Raw genomic sequence first — 17,392 nt, 5'->3', positions numbered from 1 at the left:
CACAGACCCCCACAGGCTGTGGGAAAGGGACCAGAGGCAGCATACGGTCACCTCCTTGTCGGTGGCAGTGCATGGAGACCTCTTGGGAGCACCCCTCCTTTTCTTCTGCAACCTCTCAGTGCCTGCCAGCATGGCTCCTTTTGCCTGCACCTCTTTCATCTGCCTGAGCTGCTGTTGTCAGACCCAGCAGACTTTCTGCTGGAAAAGTATATCTGAAAGAGCAGAGGCAGCTGTAACTGCTTGCCTAGGGCAGAGGGAATCATCACAGGCAAAGGCAGAGCAAAGCATCCCAGTGGAGCCTGAGCGCTCCCAGAAATTTCAGCAAGGGTGCTGGGTTTTTGGCACCCCTGGAAGGCTGGTCTGTGTTTCCAGGGTGCTGTCAGTAAACTTGTAGGTTTGCAGGCTCTGGAAGGAAAGCATGACAGAGGGAGAGAGAAGGAGGTACAGGTGCATCCCAGGGCCAGACCTCACTGGACACGCTGGGACTTTTGCCGGTGGCGCTCGATGCTGAACTCTTCAGCGCTGGCTCCTCACTGTGGGGCTGCAGCAGCCTTGGTTTGGAAATGCACCCATGGCAGGACAGGGTGTCCCCGGTGTCCCCAGCATGGTGATCAGGGAGATCACTGAGAGAGCCTTTGTCTGTGCCAAACCTGCTTCTCCTTTCCCCTCCCTCCTAAGGTTTCCCAGTGAAGTATCTGACTTTTTCCTGAGCACCCACCCCTATGTGCTGGAGGGCATCAGCGCTCCCTCACAGCTCCAAGGAAGGTGGAGGATTGGGCCTCTCTCTCCACCTTGTTCCCCTTTGCCCTTGGGCTTGCACCACTCTTTTTCCTCCCTGCAAAATCACAGCTGTACTTGGCCTGTCTGTTTGCAGTGTGTTTGCTTTCCCCTGCATTCCCCTGCTCCGGGTGTTTTGCCATTTTTATCTTCCTTCATTGCTGTACAGCGTGGGAACACAGGCAGAGAGAAGGCTGCCAGGGAGGGAATGGGAAGGACAACATCTCACCACTGACATTTTCTAGCCTTTCATGGAGGAGGGAACTGAAGCGAGCAGACACCAATTTCTGCAGACCAGTGGGTGCTGAGGGTGCTCGATGGGAACAGGAGAGCATGATCCCGATGGGCACAACACCAGCCCCTGGCACCAGCCAATGGAGCAGCACAAACCAAACAAATCAAGTGGCCTGATGAATTAATCAGCTGATGGACTCTAACTCAGGGAGCAGGAGCCAAAGGGATGAGTAAACAAAGGCCAAGCTACACGAGATGGTATTTAGGTGCAGAGTAGCTGCCAGTGAACTATTACAAGTTGCAGATTAATTCTAGGTGTTGCTGCTTTTCCTGTTGCACAGGCAGCCGCCAGCCTGCCCCACTGCGCAGCCGGCGTGCAGACACCTCGGACAGGCTCAGCTCCTACCTCCGAGAGCTTTCGGTTCAAATATATCGAAGTGTTGCTGCTACAGCTCCATGGGCATGAAGACAAATGCCCCTATCTCCTTCCCTGTTCTTGCACGTGGTGGATACACCGGGGTTATTGAGCAGTCCCTGATGTACACGACGTGGTGTGTGGAATCATAGAATCCTAGAATCATAGACTGGTTTGATTTGGAAGGGACCTTGAAGATCATCCAGTACCACCCCCCTGCCCCGGGCAGGGCCCCCTTCCCCCAGCCCAGGGGGCTCCCAGCCCCGTCCAACCTGGCCTTGAACCCTTCCAGGGAGGGGGCAGCCACAGCTGCTCTGGGCACCCTGGGCCAGTGCCTCACCCCCCCCACAGGGACGAATTTCTTTCTTAGATCTAATCTAAATCTGCCCTCTTTCAGTTTAAAACCATTACCCCTCATCCTATCTCTACATCCCCTGATCAAGAGTCCCTCCTCACCTTTCCTGTACTCCCGTTAAGCACTGGAAGGCCGCTATAAGGTCACCCCGAAGCCTTCTCATCTCTAGGCTCAAGTGCTTCTGTTTTTGAGGGTGCACTTAGTGCAGCCATCCCATAAACAGCGACTACGGCATGTATGTGTCCCCCTGCCACCCACGGTGTCCCGTGACAGCTGATGCACAAAGTTTCCCTGGTTTTGGGGACCGCTGGGACCAGCACCTTGAAGCCAGCTCTTCACACAGCAGCGTGGCCACCCTGACGAGCTTCTTGGTGCTTCCCGGGGTTTTCTGTGCTGCGGGGTGACGGGACACGGTGATGGGACGTGGCGTCACCCTGTGGTGAGGCACCACCAGCCCTGCCCTGCGCTGAGAAGAGGCCCGCTCCTGGGGGGCAGAGCATGGCACGGGGACCTGGGGCAGCCAGCCTGCAGGGCACCAGCACAGCACCAGTGCACCAGTCCCACGTGCTGGTGTAGTAACAGCGCAGCACTGGTACACCGGGGCAGACAACCCAACAGACGGCTGCGATACCCAGTGCAGTAACAACCGCAGGGCAGGTGGCACAGTGGGGCAGTACTAGTGCCCTAGGGCTGGGCCCCTGCGCAGTACCAGTAAGCTGGTACAGAGTACCCAGCGCAGGACCAATACACCAGTACAGAGCACTAGGGCCGCACCAGCATCGGGTAAACCCCAAACCCAAACCCAAACCCAAACCCAAACCCAAACCCAAACCCAAACCCAAACCCAAACCCAAACCCAAACCCAAACCCAAACCCAAACCCAAACCCAAACCCAAACCCAAACCCAAACCCAAACCCAAACCCAAACCCAAACCCAAACCCGTGCCCGCCCGCGCGAGGGCGCCGGGGCCCGCCGCTCAGCTCCGGCGGGGCCGGCGTTGCGCTGCCCCTTTAAGAGCCGGGCGGCCGTACCAAAACAAAACGGCGGCGCGGCCATTGGCTGGCCCGCGGGCACGTGGCGCACAGCTGGTTTCCTGCGGCCGCGCGCCGGTGGCAGCCCCGCGGCGCCCGCCGCCCCGGCCCGGCCGCTGTTCCCGCTGTTCCCGCCTCTACCCCCCCCCCCCCCCCCCCCCCTTCCCGCCGCCCCGTCCCCCTTTTACCGCCGCTCCCCCCTCCTCCCCTCACTGAGGGGTTCCGTCCGGGGCCCGGCCCGGCCATGGCGCACTCGGCACCGCTCGGCCTCTTGGAGCAGGGCTGCCCCATCCAGGTGGAGCACGATCGGAAGCGGCGGCAGTTCACCGTGCGGCTGAACGGTAAGAGGCGGGGGTCTGGCGCCCCCCTCCCCCCTCCGGTGCCCTCCCTGCTCCTCTTTCCCCACAGTTCTACCCCTCAGGGGGGTCCTACCCCCCCCCATTTCCCCCCGTGCCACTGTGTCCCCCAGCACCTACGGTCCCCCGTGCCCCCCGATATTCTCTGAGCCCCCCCCGCACCCTCCTCAGTGCCCCTGGTTCCTGTTGCTCCCCTCCCCCCCCCCCCCCCCCCCCCCCAATCCATCCTAACCCCTCTGAAATCTTGACATGGGAGACCTGTGGGTCTTTTTTGGAGCCTCACGCTGGCGTGGGCAGATTTTGGGGGACACACACACGCACATGCTTGTCCCCTTTCCCCCCCCCCCCCCCCAACCCTTGGACAACGTGGAGGTGGTGCGCCAGGGCGGTGTTGGGGACGTGCCTGGGTGGCACGAGCTGCTGGGTGGCTTTTCTGGCGGGGTTCCTGCAGGGAAGCCTCTCGGGGGTGTGCATGGCCCCACGGGAACCCGGCGCTGTGGGTGCTTCAGGAGGACCCCCAGACACAGAGCCAAGCTGCCGTCAGCACCCGTGGGACCGGGGCTGTGGAGTCTGGCGATGTGGTGACACCCCCCCCCCCCCCCCCCCACCTCCAGCTCTGTGGCATTATCAGGTGAAGTGAACAATAAAGTAGGTGCCGCTAAAATTCCTCTATGGCACGCCGATTCTTTTCCAGCCATCCTCTTAATGGTTAATCCCACATATTCAGTGATCCAAATGTCTCTTCCCTGTCTGTCTGTCATGCTGAGAACCACTCGGGGAAAAACAGGCCGCCTCGATGCCCTACAGAAATTGCAGGGTAATTGCCTTTTTTTAAAAAAAAAAAAAATAAAATGGGTAGTTCAGAAAATATACAGACTGTAGGAGGCATTCTCAATAAAACAACAGGAATAGTCTGGATTTTATTTTAGAGTCTTCCTCCCCCCACCCCATTTTCATTTCAACCACTAATTACAAAGTGCAGGCTGGAGGCTTAGCAGTGGTGGAGCAAGGAAGGAGGAGACGTGTGTGCTGGGTGCGGAGAAAACAATTTTACCAACTGCTTATTTCAAGGAGAGGGAGATCAAACGAGGTCTCAGGTGACGGGTCCCTACTACCATCGCGAGAGCTGTAACGCGGTGTTGTCGCGGTCAGCAAAGTTCGTACGTGCACAAAAGAGAGGGGAGAGCTGAGGGCCAACAGTTATTAGGGAAATGTAATCTTTTTATCGTGGTTTGCTGAGTAAAACCTCTGCCACCCACGCCATGGGCTGAGTAGTGTTTGGCGGCTGAGTGGGGATGAGTCGGATCTGGAGAGGGTGAACTTCAAGAGTGGGAGAATCAACTGTGGGACTCATGGTGGGAGTCGTGTGTGAATCAGCACAAAACCTCCTGCTTCAGGAGGGGACCACCATGACCTTCCCAAGGGTTGTAGGCAGATCCCTGTGACCTGGGTTGTTTGTTTTGTTTCTTTTTTTTTTTTTTTTATGGGAGTTTGGGGAGGCTGAACCCTTTTTTGTGAATTCAGCACTGACCACGTAAGGAAGCTGAGCTGAGCAATGTCCTGGTGTGACGGTATTCCTGCTGTGACGGTATTCCTGCCACTGGGCTGACTAACATCCATGCAGAGCGGGTGATCCGTCGTCTCTCCTTCTTTGGCATGTGCTGATAACAGCCAAGCCCTGGAAGGTGGTCAGGAGATAACCATCTCTGTGGGAGTGCGTGGCAGGGTGTTTATTTCCTGGGCTGCTCTCTTCATCGCTCCCTCTCCTGGCATGATGAGCATCAGTGGTGCTGAATGCTCCAGCAGATTTTCCCTGTTGCACGCAGGGGAATGACAAGAAACAGGTCAGGCATGGATTTTAGCATCAACGTGACCCATGACTGTTGCTGAGAGCACTTTTGTCCCATGTTACTGCACTGTGATGGAGATGAACAGCAGCCTGTGGGGTGAACCTGCAGCTCGCCAGTGGGCTCCAGGGTCAGCTTGTCTCTGGAAATGGTGTGGGTGAGGCTTTGGGAAAAAACAGGTGCATCGGGCTTGTGGACCGAGGAGCCAGGCTTTGGTTGTCTCCAGTAATAGCTGGTCTCTGGGCTGATGGCTTGGTGGTTTACAATAGTGTGATGTTGGGTAGAAAACTTTCTGTGGTGATATTTTTATGGAAATCTCTGTAACAAGAGGCCTGGGACACTGAAAGCTGTGAACTAATTGTGAAAGTGTTTTTCAGCATCGTCCTGTGTTTGCCTCTGTGCTCCCACGTAACCTTGTGTTGGGACTCCCTCCTCACACGAGAAAGATAAACTGCATTTGGTGTTTTCTAGGTTACTCTCTCTTTCCCTTTTCTGCTCATTGTTCCCTTCATTGCTGCACATGGCATCTGCTTCACTTTAACACATTCCATTTTTCCTTGCATCCCAAATGCAGAAGCATTGAGAAGGTGAAAGTAAAGCTGATTATAACCAGACCTCACCAAGCTTCATTATCCCTCTGAGAGGAAGGTAGAAAGAAGCCCAACTGGATTTCTAATCAGTTAAGATGTGACTAACAGCACAAGCTAGCCAGAAGCCTCCCCATGCAGCAACTGCGTTGGAAAACATCAATTTGTCAAAGCTAAAAACTTCCATGGGAATTGTATAGTCTGGTTTTGTCAGGAATAGTTGGGGTTTTTCTTTTGGATCCAAGATAAAAGTCCGGGTCAAAACAAGAAACCCAAAGAGACCCCCCACACATCTGCCCCCAAAGTAGTTGGCTGATGAGTCCAGCTGATTGAGGCAGGGGAACAGCACTTTTAGAAGTGGTCTCTTGGACTTCTTGATGCCCATCAAACCCCTCAGGCTCTGCAGTCAGGAGGTGGGCAGACTGCATGCACTGAACAGCTCCAGTTCCTCTGGGATGGATGCGCAAGCTTCCTGCACACCCGCACTCCTGTTCGTTCAGTGCGTGGGTGCAGCAAGCCACGCTTCCCAAACCTCCCAACTCCCCAGCTGGGTTTGGGCAGGATCCAGTGGCTCGAAGCTCCTGCTTTGCCCGCTGCTGATCTGACTCTCGGGAGCTCCTTGTCAGGAGCCCAGGCTCGGGCTTATTAGGAAAAGTGGAGCAGGTTGTGCCTTGGTGTTTTCCTCCCTGCTGAGGCAGATGCTCTCCAGGAGGGGAAAACTGCTGAGTTTGCAGTGGGGATGAAGGGATCTGGTTGCTGGACTCTGCATCAAGAAGACCTCGCTCTTCTCCCGTGCCGCAGTCATCTTGAGAGAGCTCCTAAACAGGAAACTGCTTCAAACCAGAGTGCCCCCCCCCCTCCCTGCCACCGCTCCTGTGAGCGAGGCCCCTCCGTGATGGTTGCACCGCCTCTGCTCAGCTCCGTCAGTGTTTTCTCTCTGTAGTAACATGCCAGTGGCTCCTTGGGGAGCAAGACCAGCCCGCGGCGTGCAGTGAGCTGTGGCTTGGGATGCACGAGCTCCTTGGGATGTCTTGTCCTTTCGGCTTGCCCCACACACAGTTTTCAGTGGCCACCTTTTGGCTCAGCAGCCAGAAGAGCCCAGCTGCCGCCTGCCTCGGCTTTCCTGGGTCTGAGAGTGGGAAATGGGGCTGGCGTCTGTTCTCCCACTCCTTGCTCTCGGGGAATGGCTTTGCAGCAGTGCCCCAAGGAGGCTGGAGCTCAGGGGCTGCTTCCAAAGGCTGATGAGCACAGAAATTGCCCTGCAGGCAGCCAGCCCTCACCAGGCCCATGCCCTGCTCCGGTCCCAGGCACCCAATGGTGTATTGTGGGCTGGGGCCAACTCAGAGGGACAGGGAGAAGGCCTTGGGCTGGAGGGATGGGTCTTGCTGTGCTGCTGGTGCTGTAGCATCCCCTTACTGGGCAGGTACTGCGTGTGCCCCAGGAGAGGGAGTCAGCGAAGGACAGGCTGGAGTGGGGTGCCAGTGTCCTCCCGGATGCCCACCCTGTCCCTTCCTCAGTTTGGGGCTGAGGCCGGGCTTGCTACTTGTTCCCCCGAGGCTCACAAGCTGCTTGGCCTGGGGACTTCTGTCTGGCAGTGCAGCTGAGCCCGCGGTGCAGGGACCTTGTCTGCTGCCCAAAGCCATCCACCCTGCTTGGGTGGAAACTCTGTGCCACTGGTCCCAGTGGAAACCCGCCGTGGAGAGCAAGTTTAGACCTGGTTCCTCACCCACCTCCCCAGCAAAGCTTCTCCTTCCCCGTGTACCCTGCGATTCAAGGGAGGGAGGGCTGAGGACCAGCTGTGCTGCCATTGCTGCCATTTTCATCGTGCAGCCTCCTCTTGCTCCTCTTTCTTGTCGTGCTGATTTGCATTGACTCAGACTTCCTCGCTTGCGGTGACCTCGAAGCCAAGGCGCTGCACAGGGGAGTGTCTGCAAGTCCAAGCATCATGATCAGGCTCATGGGGCACTACTCAGGCCAGCCAAGTCCTGAGCTTGTTTTGCCAAGGTCTGTCTGTGCAGGCTGATAAAATCCCTGCCCCAAAGTCTGAGAGGATGAGACAGGCAGGAGGTCGGCATGCGGTGTCCCTCCTGTGCCATGTTTTGGTGCGGTTTCTGCTTGCGTGCCCCTTCTTCGCAGGGGATTGCAACAAGCTGAGGCTGGGCCCCTCCTGTGAGGGGTCAATGCTGCTTCCAGCACCCCCAGCTTTGCAACGCTCCCTTTGCTGGGAGCAGCCCCCTGTGACCAAGGTACCACGTAGCAGCAAGGCTGGCTTCTTCTAGCATCATATCTCAGTGAGGTGCCTCTGTTCCCCTATCTCCTCCCTCCAGCCCTGGAGAGGCTTTTTGATGGGATAATGAGGGTTATGCCTGGAGCTGCTCATGGAGACCCCAAGAACAGTCCTGATTTTGGGGGTACAGTCTGCTTTACCCTGCTTTTCCCAGAGGTTCTAGGCCCTGTGAGGGTGGTGTGGAGAGGATGTGCAGAGCAGCTGTTTTTGAAGGAAACAGGCTTTCCTGCCAGCCAGTCCTTCCCCTCCCTTTGTGAGCCATTGGCCACCTTCAGCCTTGCTCAGCAGAGGAAGAAGGATCTCGACCTCCAGGAGAGGCTGTTCCTGCAGAACCTGTGCCATGAGCTGGCATTGCTGCGGAGGCAGGGCTGCCACCAGCGCACAGCCCGACAGCATGAGAATCTAGGTGGGATGCTGTCTCACAAATCCATTTGGATCCTGGCTTGTCTCTCCTTTGTTGATCAGGGCTTTTTCCCATCTCCAGCTTCCATGGTGATGCAGTCCTGTGTGTTTACCTGTGCCCAGCTTACAGGTTTGGCTTGGTACATTCTTGCCCGGACAGGTTGGAGATGGTATTTGTGGTGTCCTTTAAGCATCACCACTCACCTCAGGCTATCCCCCTGCATCAGCAAGTCTTGCAATCTGCATGCTTGGTTTGTGGCTCTGCATCACCCACCATACTGCAGCAGGGAGCTGGAGATGAGGGACTGGGAGATGCTCAGTTTAGCCCAGTCCAGTCTGGGGGCTGTGCACGAGTGGGGACACGGCAGCAATTTCATCCGAAACCATTGGTATCACCTGCAGGGCCCACACCAAACCCTGTGGCACTAGTGTCCCTGATTTCATGTGCTAGGTAGCTCAGGGTCCCATCACCAAGGTGAGCACATACAGATGCATTTATGTACTTGGCTGAACAGGCATGCTTTTCTGAACTGGGACCGGTCTCCCACAGCACTGGCTTTCTCTGCAGACCTGGTTATAAAATCCTTTGGGCTCTGTGTGTGTTTTTCTATATGCCGGTGGCACCCTGCAGCTCCTGTCCTAGCTGGGGTTTTGTGGTGCTACTGTGATACAGTGAATATCGAGGGAAAGCATGTCCAGGGTGGATCTGAGATTCTTCAAACACTGCATCACCTTCTGCTTTAAAATGCATTTTTGTGGGTGATATTCTATATAGCTCATTCTCTATAAACATAATATATAGATGTATATTTAAAAAAAAAAACAAAACAAAACAATCTTTTGCTCTGCCATCACTTAAAGAAGGATTTAATTTTGAACTTCAGGCAGAATCTATGGAAAGGTTTGGCTCGGGAGGAGGGCAGAGTGGAAAGGCTGCAGCATGTGAAAGCCACTGTTATAAAAGCATTTTACAGCCTTTGGTGCTGCCAGCTCTGCCAATGGCACCTCTAAGAGCTGCCACCAAACATGTCACTTCTGATTCAAGGGCGAGGGCACCCGGCTTTGCCTGTGCCCTGACCTGGGTGGGCTTTCTCTGGAGTGAAACTAGTCTGTGCTACTGGGGAAGGGCTGGGCTTGCAGCTGCTCCCTTGGCTCTTGGTTTTTTTAGGGTGCCTGGATCCACACAGGGAAATACTGCAGTTATTCTTTTTTTTTTTTTTTTTTTTTTTCCCCGCACAAAGATATACAGAGACTGTAAGATGGGGCTATAGGATCTCATATGCACTGGTCCTGGTAATGGCGAAGAGGCGAGCACCCCTTCAGCCTTTTCCTCACCCCATTACCTCTGTCCATCCCAGCAGTTCACCCCAAACCCTCGGTCCTGAGACAGAGCAGGGGGATCTGGGATCTGTAGGGAGACTAAAAGGGCTTAGCTTTTTGGTGAGCTAGAGGCAGAGGGGGGACAGGACTGATGCCTCTAAATATGCAGGGGGGATGGCAAGGAGGGAAATGATTTATGTCCACCCAAGAATAATGTTGGCACAAGAATAATGTTGGCGGGTAGAACCAGCAGGAATAAACTGAGGCTGGAAATGCAAAGGTTTCCATCCACCGTAGGAGGATTGAGTCTCTGCCTGAAAGGGGCAGGAACAAAAACTTGAGCTGCTTCTCTTGAAGCACAAAATTCAAATGGGCTCATTTCTAGTGCCTCTCAAATGCCTGGTTAAGGCAAACTGGGCTGGAGTTGTCAGCTGTAATGCAATAAAATAAAGCATATTGAGCTCAGCTAAAGTGTATAGTAAATGCAGGTGAACCTTGCAGCCCTTCACCCTCCAACAGTTATTGGAGGGAAAGGAAGGGTTTTCATTGCTTTAATTGAGCTTGTCTCTTTGACTGGAAGCTTGTATTTCTGAAACTCACTTTTAAATACAGAAACCCTCTAGAATTGAAATGTTTGCTTTTGCATTGAGGACAGAAGCTCAGGTTCTGCAGATGAAGCCAGAGGGGTGTTATTAGCTCTCCTCTGATTTACATGTGTGCTGAAACTTCTTTTTTTTCTTGTAACTGAACTGCTGTGAGAAAGCTCAGGGTGTTGTAACAGGAAGCCTGTGTGCATGTGTGCATGTAAATGTGTGTGCACAGGCCCCTTTGCACGCCTGTGTGCACTTCCCTGTGTGTTTGTGGGATTCATGTCTCCCAGCATCTTCCCCAAAATGTGTCTATCGAGATGCTGCAACACTAGGCCAAGAAATCTTGTCCTGTTTTATATTCCACATCAAAAAACTCTGTGCTGTAGGGAGAAAGGAATTGGTTGTTACCTGGGCCAACTTTGTCCTGTTCTTCCCGCTCCTCTTTTTGCCCTCTCTCCCCATCAACATGTCTCACCTCTCCCACCGGCTGCTTTCCTACCCTAAATGTCTTGTGTTAGCATATCGGCGATTCAGGTCTGGGTAGAAAACTTGCCCTTGATCCAGGGGCTTGGAAAGACCAATCAGATGGGAGGACCAGCGAGGACATCTGAGTGTCGCTGAAAGCAAAATCTCCCACCGAGCAGCACAGCCGTTCCCACGGGTGCAAGGGCTGTTGTAGCAGTCCCAAAGCTGCCTGTCGCCCAGCCCCAGCTGTGGGCTCCCCACTGAACAGCCCCATCCGACAGCGGGCCGCGAGCCTGGAGCTCCCCGGGGGTGTCCCAAGCCTCACCCTTCTCTCACATCCCTCAGGTTGCCATGACAAGGCGGTGCTGCTCTACGAATATGTGGGGAAGAGGATCGTGGACTTGCAGCACACGGAAGTACCAGATGCCTATCGAGGGAGAGGAATAGCCAAGCACCTCGCGAAGGTACGGCCCCAGAAGCTGTCACTGTCCCAGCTGCGGCTAGAGACCCTGGCTGAAATGAGGCCCCATCTCACTGGGGTTGCACGTGTGCCCCACGGGAACCATCCCTGCTCCCACGGGAGACAGGGTTGGCTGGCAGGGCAGATGGAAATCCATGGTCAGATATTCCTGTTTCTGGCAGTGAGAGGAGCTGGGGGAGTGCCAGCACGTCCAGGCGCTCGGCCCTTTCTTCCTCATGCCCACCACGCAGGGACCAATGCAGTGCCTTTTCTGGGGGCCAGACCCCCTCACCTCAAAACTTCAAGACACTTTTGAGCCTGTTTCCTGTCTCAGGCCCTGCTTTTGAGGCCTGCAGCCATACAGGGAGAGCCGAGGAGCTGCGAGTGGAGTGGTGGGGGAGGACTGTGGGGTGATGCTTTGGGGTTACAGCTGCTCCCTGGCCCCATAAGCCAGGGCAAATGGGTGACAAAGGTGGCCTTTTTGTGATGTGGCTGGGTCACCTGCAGTGCAGCATCTACCAGGCTGGATGTTTTGAGGGTTACTTGGCGGGGTGTGATCCCCACACACCTCTGGTTAAACTGGGGACCCTGTGGCACTGTGGAGGCTGTAGCAGGATGACTGTGGTCTCCTCTTTTTTTTCCCCCCTGCCTCGCACAGGGCGTATGTGAGGGCAACCTGCTGCTTTCCCCAGCTGTGTGTGGGGTACAGGAGTCCGGATCCCTGTGGGGGCTTCAGAGGATCTTGTGGGATGGGGGTGCTGGTTGTAACCCATCTGTCCTCTCCGGTTGGTTGCAGGCAGCCCTGGACTTCGTGGTGGAGGAGGACCTGAAAGCTCACCTGACGTGCTGGTACATTCAGAAATACGTCAAGGAGAACCCGCTGCCGCAGTACCTGGAACACTTGCAGCCTTAAGGCAGGACTGTTCTGACACCAGCACGCCTGTCCCTGACTGTTCAACGCGGCCTTTGCTTCTCTGCGGTCTCAGGAAACCCCCCTCCTACACTCACAATTCCCATTCTTTAAAGCGCATCCCTGTGGTGCACGAGTGTGGGCACAACCTCCTCCTCTCTGCCCACGTGTGAGTATGGCTATGGCCCTTGGGCCAGGCTGGCTCCGGGCACATGTGGTGCCCCCCTGGTGCTCTTCCCAAGCCAGGGGTTGGAAGAGGATGATTTTTTCACCAAATTCCATCAGAAGACCAGGGAATGACTCGCTTTACACCTCATCCTCTCCCCTCTGCTTGGCGACAGCTGTGAACTGGCTGGGGGATGTTGGTTAGGGATGGTCACAGGGTACCAGCCCCCCTTTCCTCCTGGCAGCTGGAGGAGATGCTGTGGATTATTAAGCCTTGTGGGACAGAGGGAGGTGCTGGAGGAGCCCCGGCCCCATGGCAGGTTCATCCCCTGCAGCATCTATTGGGTGCTGAGCTTTGCCCAAGCCCATGTAGGGCACGGATGAGAACATGTGGGCCATGGTGACACCTTGGTGGCTTTGCTGTGGAGACACTGGGACGGTGACACCTTTGAGCCTAGAGACAGGAGCCTTGTGAGGATCAGGCTTCAGCCGCAGGGGCTGCGGCAGAGCTTATGCAGCATGAGTGTGCAGAGGAAGAAAGGGGGCTGAGTTGCAGATGCTGCTCCCTGGAGATGCCAGCTCCTGCCCAGCCTTCTGTACGTAGCCCCAGCATGGCATCCCCGCAGGGTCATTGGCTGTCGTTCCTGTCTCTGCTCCCTGCTGTCGGTGTTGACCGTGCTGGTGTGGACACAGCCTGCTCAGGAGAAGAGCACCAGTCCCCACAGCTATCCCTGGCCTATGCAATGAGGGGACATCGCATGCTTTTGCAGGGACCAGGGTGGTTTTCTGCAGCTGAAGAGGAAGGCTCCCCCCCATCTCCCTCGACTCCAGCTCTGCACTCCTCTCTCTGCCCTGGATCGTAAGGCCTGAGCTGTCATCACATCCTGAGAACAACGGGGATGAGGCCTCCGGTGCCTGCTCCTGACCTGTCTCCAGGGCTCAGTGCTAGAGCCACCTGCCTCTGCGTGGATGCTTATTGCTTCTCCTTGCAGCCTTTGGAAAGAAGCCCTGGCTCAGGGCATTACCCTTCTACTCACTGGCCTCCTCACAGCTCCAATCCCAGGGTGCTGGCAGCATCGTGGGGTCCTCAGCCAGCAGCAGGAACACCCTCGTGTCATGCTGTTACCTCCACGGATGATGATCCCGTAACAGAGCTCAGCGTTGCCACAGTCGGATGTAGAGGTAACACCGTGTCAGCAGGGCACTGCCTGGTGCTGGCTTGCTGCCCGTCCTGCCTTGCTCAGGTTTTCCAGGGCCTGAGCTAGACCCCAGAGCATCTTCCCCTGAGCTCTTGGGATTTTGCAGTGTCCCAGAGCTGGGTTGTGTTGCGGGAGATGGTGCTGCTGGTACACCAGCCCTAATCAGCTGCTGGGGGCTGCAGCCAGGCAGAGCAAGATAAAGAGCCTTTCACCTGGAGGCTAAATCCAGACCTATCTTATCTCTCAGCAGGGACTAAAGTTTACAATCTGTGCCACAGCCAAAAGGCAGCTCAGCCCTCTCCCAGAGCACAGTCCATGGCAGCAAAGGCAAAAGCTCCTACAACCTTCTCTCCAGGTTGGGTTGGTCAGAGATGGAGACCCTGTGCCTGACCTCGGCCAGGGAGGCCCTGAGCTGTTCCTCCTGGCCACCAGCTCGAGGTGAAGCCCTGCTGCCTGCCTGTGCTTTGGGGCTGCCCACCGCTGACATAACACAGTCCTCTGCCCACAGGCTTGAGTAAAACCTCCCAAACTCCATCCCTGCCCTGCCCGTGTCCACCACCCGCCTGCGGAGGGACCTGTGCCTGGCGGCAGACCCATCTCCAGCCTGTGCTGCTCAGGAAAGGCATCGGGCTCAGCCCTGCCGCTGCCTTGCATTTCTGCCCTCCTTGCTGCTTATTTCAGCCTGGCTGTGTCCTTCAGGATGGCTTAGAGGGACTGGGAAAAGGGTCACAGGTAACAAACTAAAGAAAAGGGGCTCAAGAAGAAATCTGGGCTGCTAAATATTCACTCTTTAACATGCAAAACACACTTCGACATCTAGTTACAGGAGCAAGGCTGGCTCTGTTACAGCCAAGTGATGACAGAACCATCCCAGCTCTTGGTTCCAAGGTGAAGCTGAACTGTCTTGTCTCTTGCAAGCCAAGATAAGACACCATCATATCTTTGTCACAGCGAGGCTGGGTGCTTAGAGATGTGTGCCTGGTTGCCTCGTGGGAGCAATAGCATGAGCCCAGAGCTGCAAGTCTCTGCCCTGGTTTTGTGCTCATCTCCACTGTGTGACAGTTCCCAGAAGTACCCCATCATGTCTGCTGCATAAGTGTGGCTCGCTGGAGGGTGTGCTTTGGTCGCTGCACTGGCAGTGTCCCAGCGTCCAAGCCTGGCTCTGGAGCCCTTTGTGCTGCTGTGGCAGGAACCTCGTGCTTCCCGGCGCTGGATCACAAGTGGTGATTGCTGCCTTAAATCAGGCACAGCACATGGTTTTGCTGCTGCTTCCCTTTGAGGTGCTACAATCCCTCCGGTGTTTGACCTGACGGAGACATGTGCCAGTGTCTGTGCCAACCGTTTCACTGCTGCACCCCTCCTCAGCCCCAGCCTTCCCCTTCCCTGTGGTCTTTGATGTTGGCGAATAGCAATACCCGCAGGTCACCAGCAATGCCACGGTCCGCGGTGCTTCTGTGATCAGGCACTGCCAGGCAGGAGATGGTTTGGAGTCCCTCAGTGTTGGGCAGCCCTTCTTCCTGCCTCTCCACCAGCTGCCCTTTCCTAGCTGGGCTCTGCAGGAAGGAGCTTGGAGTCCGGTGCTGCCCCTTGGTGCTGACTAAGCCTGGAGGAGTTGGGGATCCTGGACACTCTCTGGCAACAAAAGTGTGGAAGTGGTTTGGTTGAATATTGAGGTCCCCAAACCCCTTTGAACTACAGACCTTGGTGGGTGGGGAAAATGCAGATTGCTGTCAAAGCTGCTTCCACATCACCCAACTTGAAACACCCCCTCCCTCTTCCACTTTCCAGCATTGTCTTCCTCTGTCCAAGGTTTCCATTCTGTTGAATTCAGTGGTTACAATGTGCCTTTCCTTCTCAGGACCTGTTACAAATGACCTTTTTTCTTCTGTTTATGTCTAACATTTATCTTTATCCCTCCCTCTGTCATACTATAAAACATGAACGTAATGCATGGAATACAATACAATAAAAAGTGTGGCATAACTGACCCGCAGTGGTTCACTGTGCCGTGCTCGGTGGGAGGCAGGAGGAGGTGTCCGCGGAACCAGGGGACCTCGGGCATCCCCAGTTCTGTCACTGCTGGGCTGGGTCACTTTGTCAGACAGCCTGTTTCACAGGTCCTGTCAAACAACTGTTCTCCAGTTTACATCCAAGGTGTGATTTTTTGCTGTCTTGTTGCACACTAATTTTCTACATAAATGTAAACGGTCTTTTTCTCATCCCCAAAAAACACATCCTCTACCAAATCTCTTTGACAGGAGCTACCATGCATCTGTCAGCATCTTGGAGAAGGAGAGAGAGAAGGCAGGTGCTGGCAGATCTGCATGTTGGTGTACTTAGCATCTGCTTTCCTGCTGCCTAACCTTCCCTTCCAAAAAATTGAGACAATGCTACTTCTCTCCATCATGAGGAAGAGGATCTCCTGCAAGAAGAACCCCATCCAGGTGATGAGGATGATGGAGGGTCTGGAAGACCCTTGCTAAGTTCAGGACAAAGGAGTCAGTCCCAGACCTGGTGTTGGCCGTGGCTCCCTGTGACTTGCAGACAGCTATTTGTGTCTTTTCATCAGCTAACATGGACACTACCTGCATCACCCTTTTCCCATCACAGAGCACCTTGGAGCCAGATCCCAGGCGAGACTGGCACACTCCCATTGCAAATGAACAGGGACGCAGGGGCTGAAGCTATTGAATTTTATTTTGGGTCATCGAGCTGGCTCACCTGATGACTCTGTAGAGCTTGGGGTGAGTGGGCTCACAGGTGGTTCTTCTCCTTTGTCAGCTGATCTGTCCCTGCTCATGCTCACCAGTCCTACCCTGAGATTTCAGGCCAGTCTTCAGTTGTCGTCCTGCAAATGCAGCTTCTCATGAGCAAGCACTCAATGCTTGTGTTTGTTGGTTTAAGTTGTTTGAAAACATTAAGGCATGAAAACATTTAAATAGCCAGCCAGTGGAGCCGTTCCCTGCTGTGCTTGTCCAGAGCAAGGCGGGTGGGAAGGTGACTCAGAGGAACACAAGGCGCTTCCCTCCCAGGGCCAGCGCTCCTCAGCCCTGGGAGCACAGCCTGAGTTTCCAGCGCTTGGGCTCCCAGCAGTGTGTTTACTTCGCTTCCCGAAGCTGGGTGCAAGCTACAGAGGCTGAAGTTTTAACAGCTGAAAATGCCAGGGCTGGGGTGGTGGTGGGGAGAAGGGGCATAGCTTACTTACAGTTATGATTTGATCCAACGTGACAAGTGGCCCCTGGGCTGCAATTTGAGCAGGCAGGAGCGTGGGTTTTGCTGCTCCTAAGAGAAGCGCGGTAGGTTTGTGTTATAGCACGGAGTTGGGCTGTTGCTGGTAACACGCTCTGTTTACATTCCACATTCCAGACAGTCCGATGCTCCGGCCTGTCCCAGCAATGCCGCCGCTCGGCCATGCGCTCTGCCAGGCTGGGCACGCTTCCCAAACGCCTCTTGTTCGTGCAAATGCACTGTTTGCCTCCGCTCAAACAGCTGAGCCCCAGATCATGGCTGAGAAAGCAGGGGTGCAGGAGAGCCCTGCAGTCTGGAAGAGCAGCGTCGCGATGCCTGGGAAGGCGGAGGCAGCCATGGGTTTGTCCTCTTTAGTTACATTACATCACTCGGAAATAATGTTGTCAAAAAGAGGCTTTTTCTAGGAATGGGAGATGCAAAGACAGCGCAGCTCTCTTCTGACGCGCACTGCCAGGCTGGAGGAGGGGTAGTTGTGCTCTCTGACGGGTGCTGGGAGCAGAGGACAGCTGGCAGTGCAGCGTATCTCCAAGAAAGGGGAGGCTGCAGAGCAGGGAGCTGCTGTTTGTTAAGGGAAAACTAATTCCTGAGAAAAAGGCTCCTCTTCTGGGAGGAGTCAGAACTGGGAGCTGGAGAGGGCCCTGGAGACAGGCCATCCAAGCACCCTGGCACAGGTCTCCTTGGGTGACCCTGCTGTGCTGGAGGGTGGCCCAGGGGCTGAGGACAGGGTGGGACCTGGGACACC

General features: G+C 55.2%; 1 protein-coding gene across 1 annotated transcript; it reads left to right on the top strand.

Moving 5' to 3' along the window:
* Window positions 1-2,916: 2,916 nt before the first annotated feature.
* NATD1 (N-acetyltransferase domain containing 1) lies at window positions 2,917-15,388 on the top strand. The gene is made up of 3 exons (XM_042798762.1): window positions 2,917-3,154; window positions 11,013-11,131; window positions 11,924-15,388. The coding sequence occupies exons 1-3, from the start codon at window positions 3,058-3,060 to the stop codon at window positions 12,038-12,040; spliced, it is 333 nt and encodes a 110-aa protein (XP_042654696.1). The 5' UTR covers window positions 2,917-3,057; the 3' UTR covers window positions 12,041-15,388.
* The last annotated feature ends 2,004 nt before the right edge of the window (window positions 15,389-17,392 follow it).

The sequence above is a fragment of the Tyto alba genome, unplaced genomic scaffold, assembly GCF_018691265.1.
Source record: "Tyto alba isolate M040663 unplaced genomic scaffold, T.alba_DEE_v4.0 Super-Scaffold_28, whole genome shotgun sequence".
In the NCBI taxonomy this organism is placed as follows: Eukaryota; Metazoa; Chordata; class Aves; order Strigiformes; family Tytonidae; genus Tyto; species Tyto alba.
This window is presented reverse-complemented; position numbering and strand designations above follow the sequence as displayed.

What these genes read in the sequence shown, in the direction of transcription:
- NATD1 (XM_042798762.1), top strand. Translation starts at nt 3,058, where the DNA reads ATGGCGCACTCGGCACCGCTCGGCCTCTTGGAGCAGGGCTGCCCCATC. An exon ending in GTTCACCGTGCGGCTGAACG is followed by an intron (nt 3,155 to 11,012) that starts GTAAGAGGCGGG and finishes CACATCCCTCAG; the next exon opens with GTTGCCATGACAAGGCGGTG. An exon ending in TAGCCAAGCACCTCGCGAAG is followed by an intron (nt 11,132 to 11,923) that starts GTACGGCCCCAG and finishes GGTTGGTTGCAG; the next exon opens with GCAGCCCTGGACTTCGTGGT.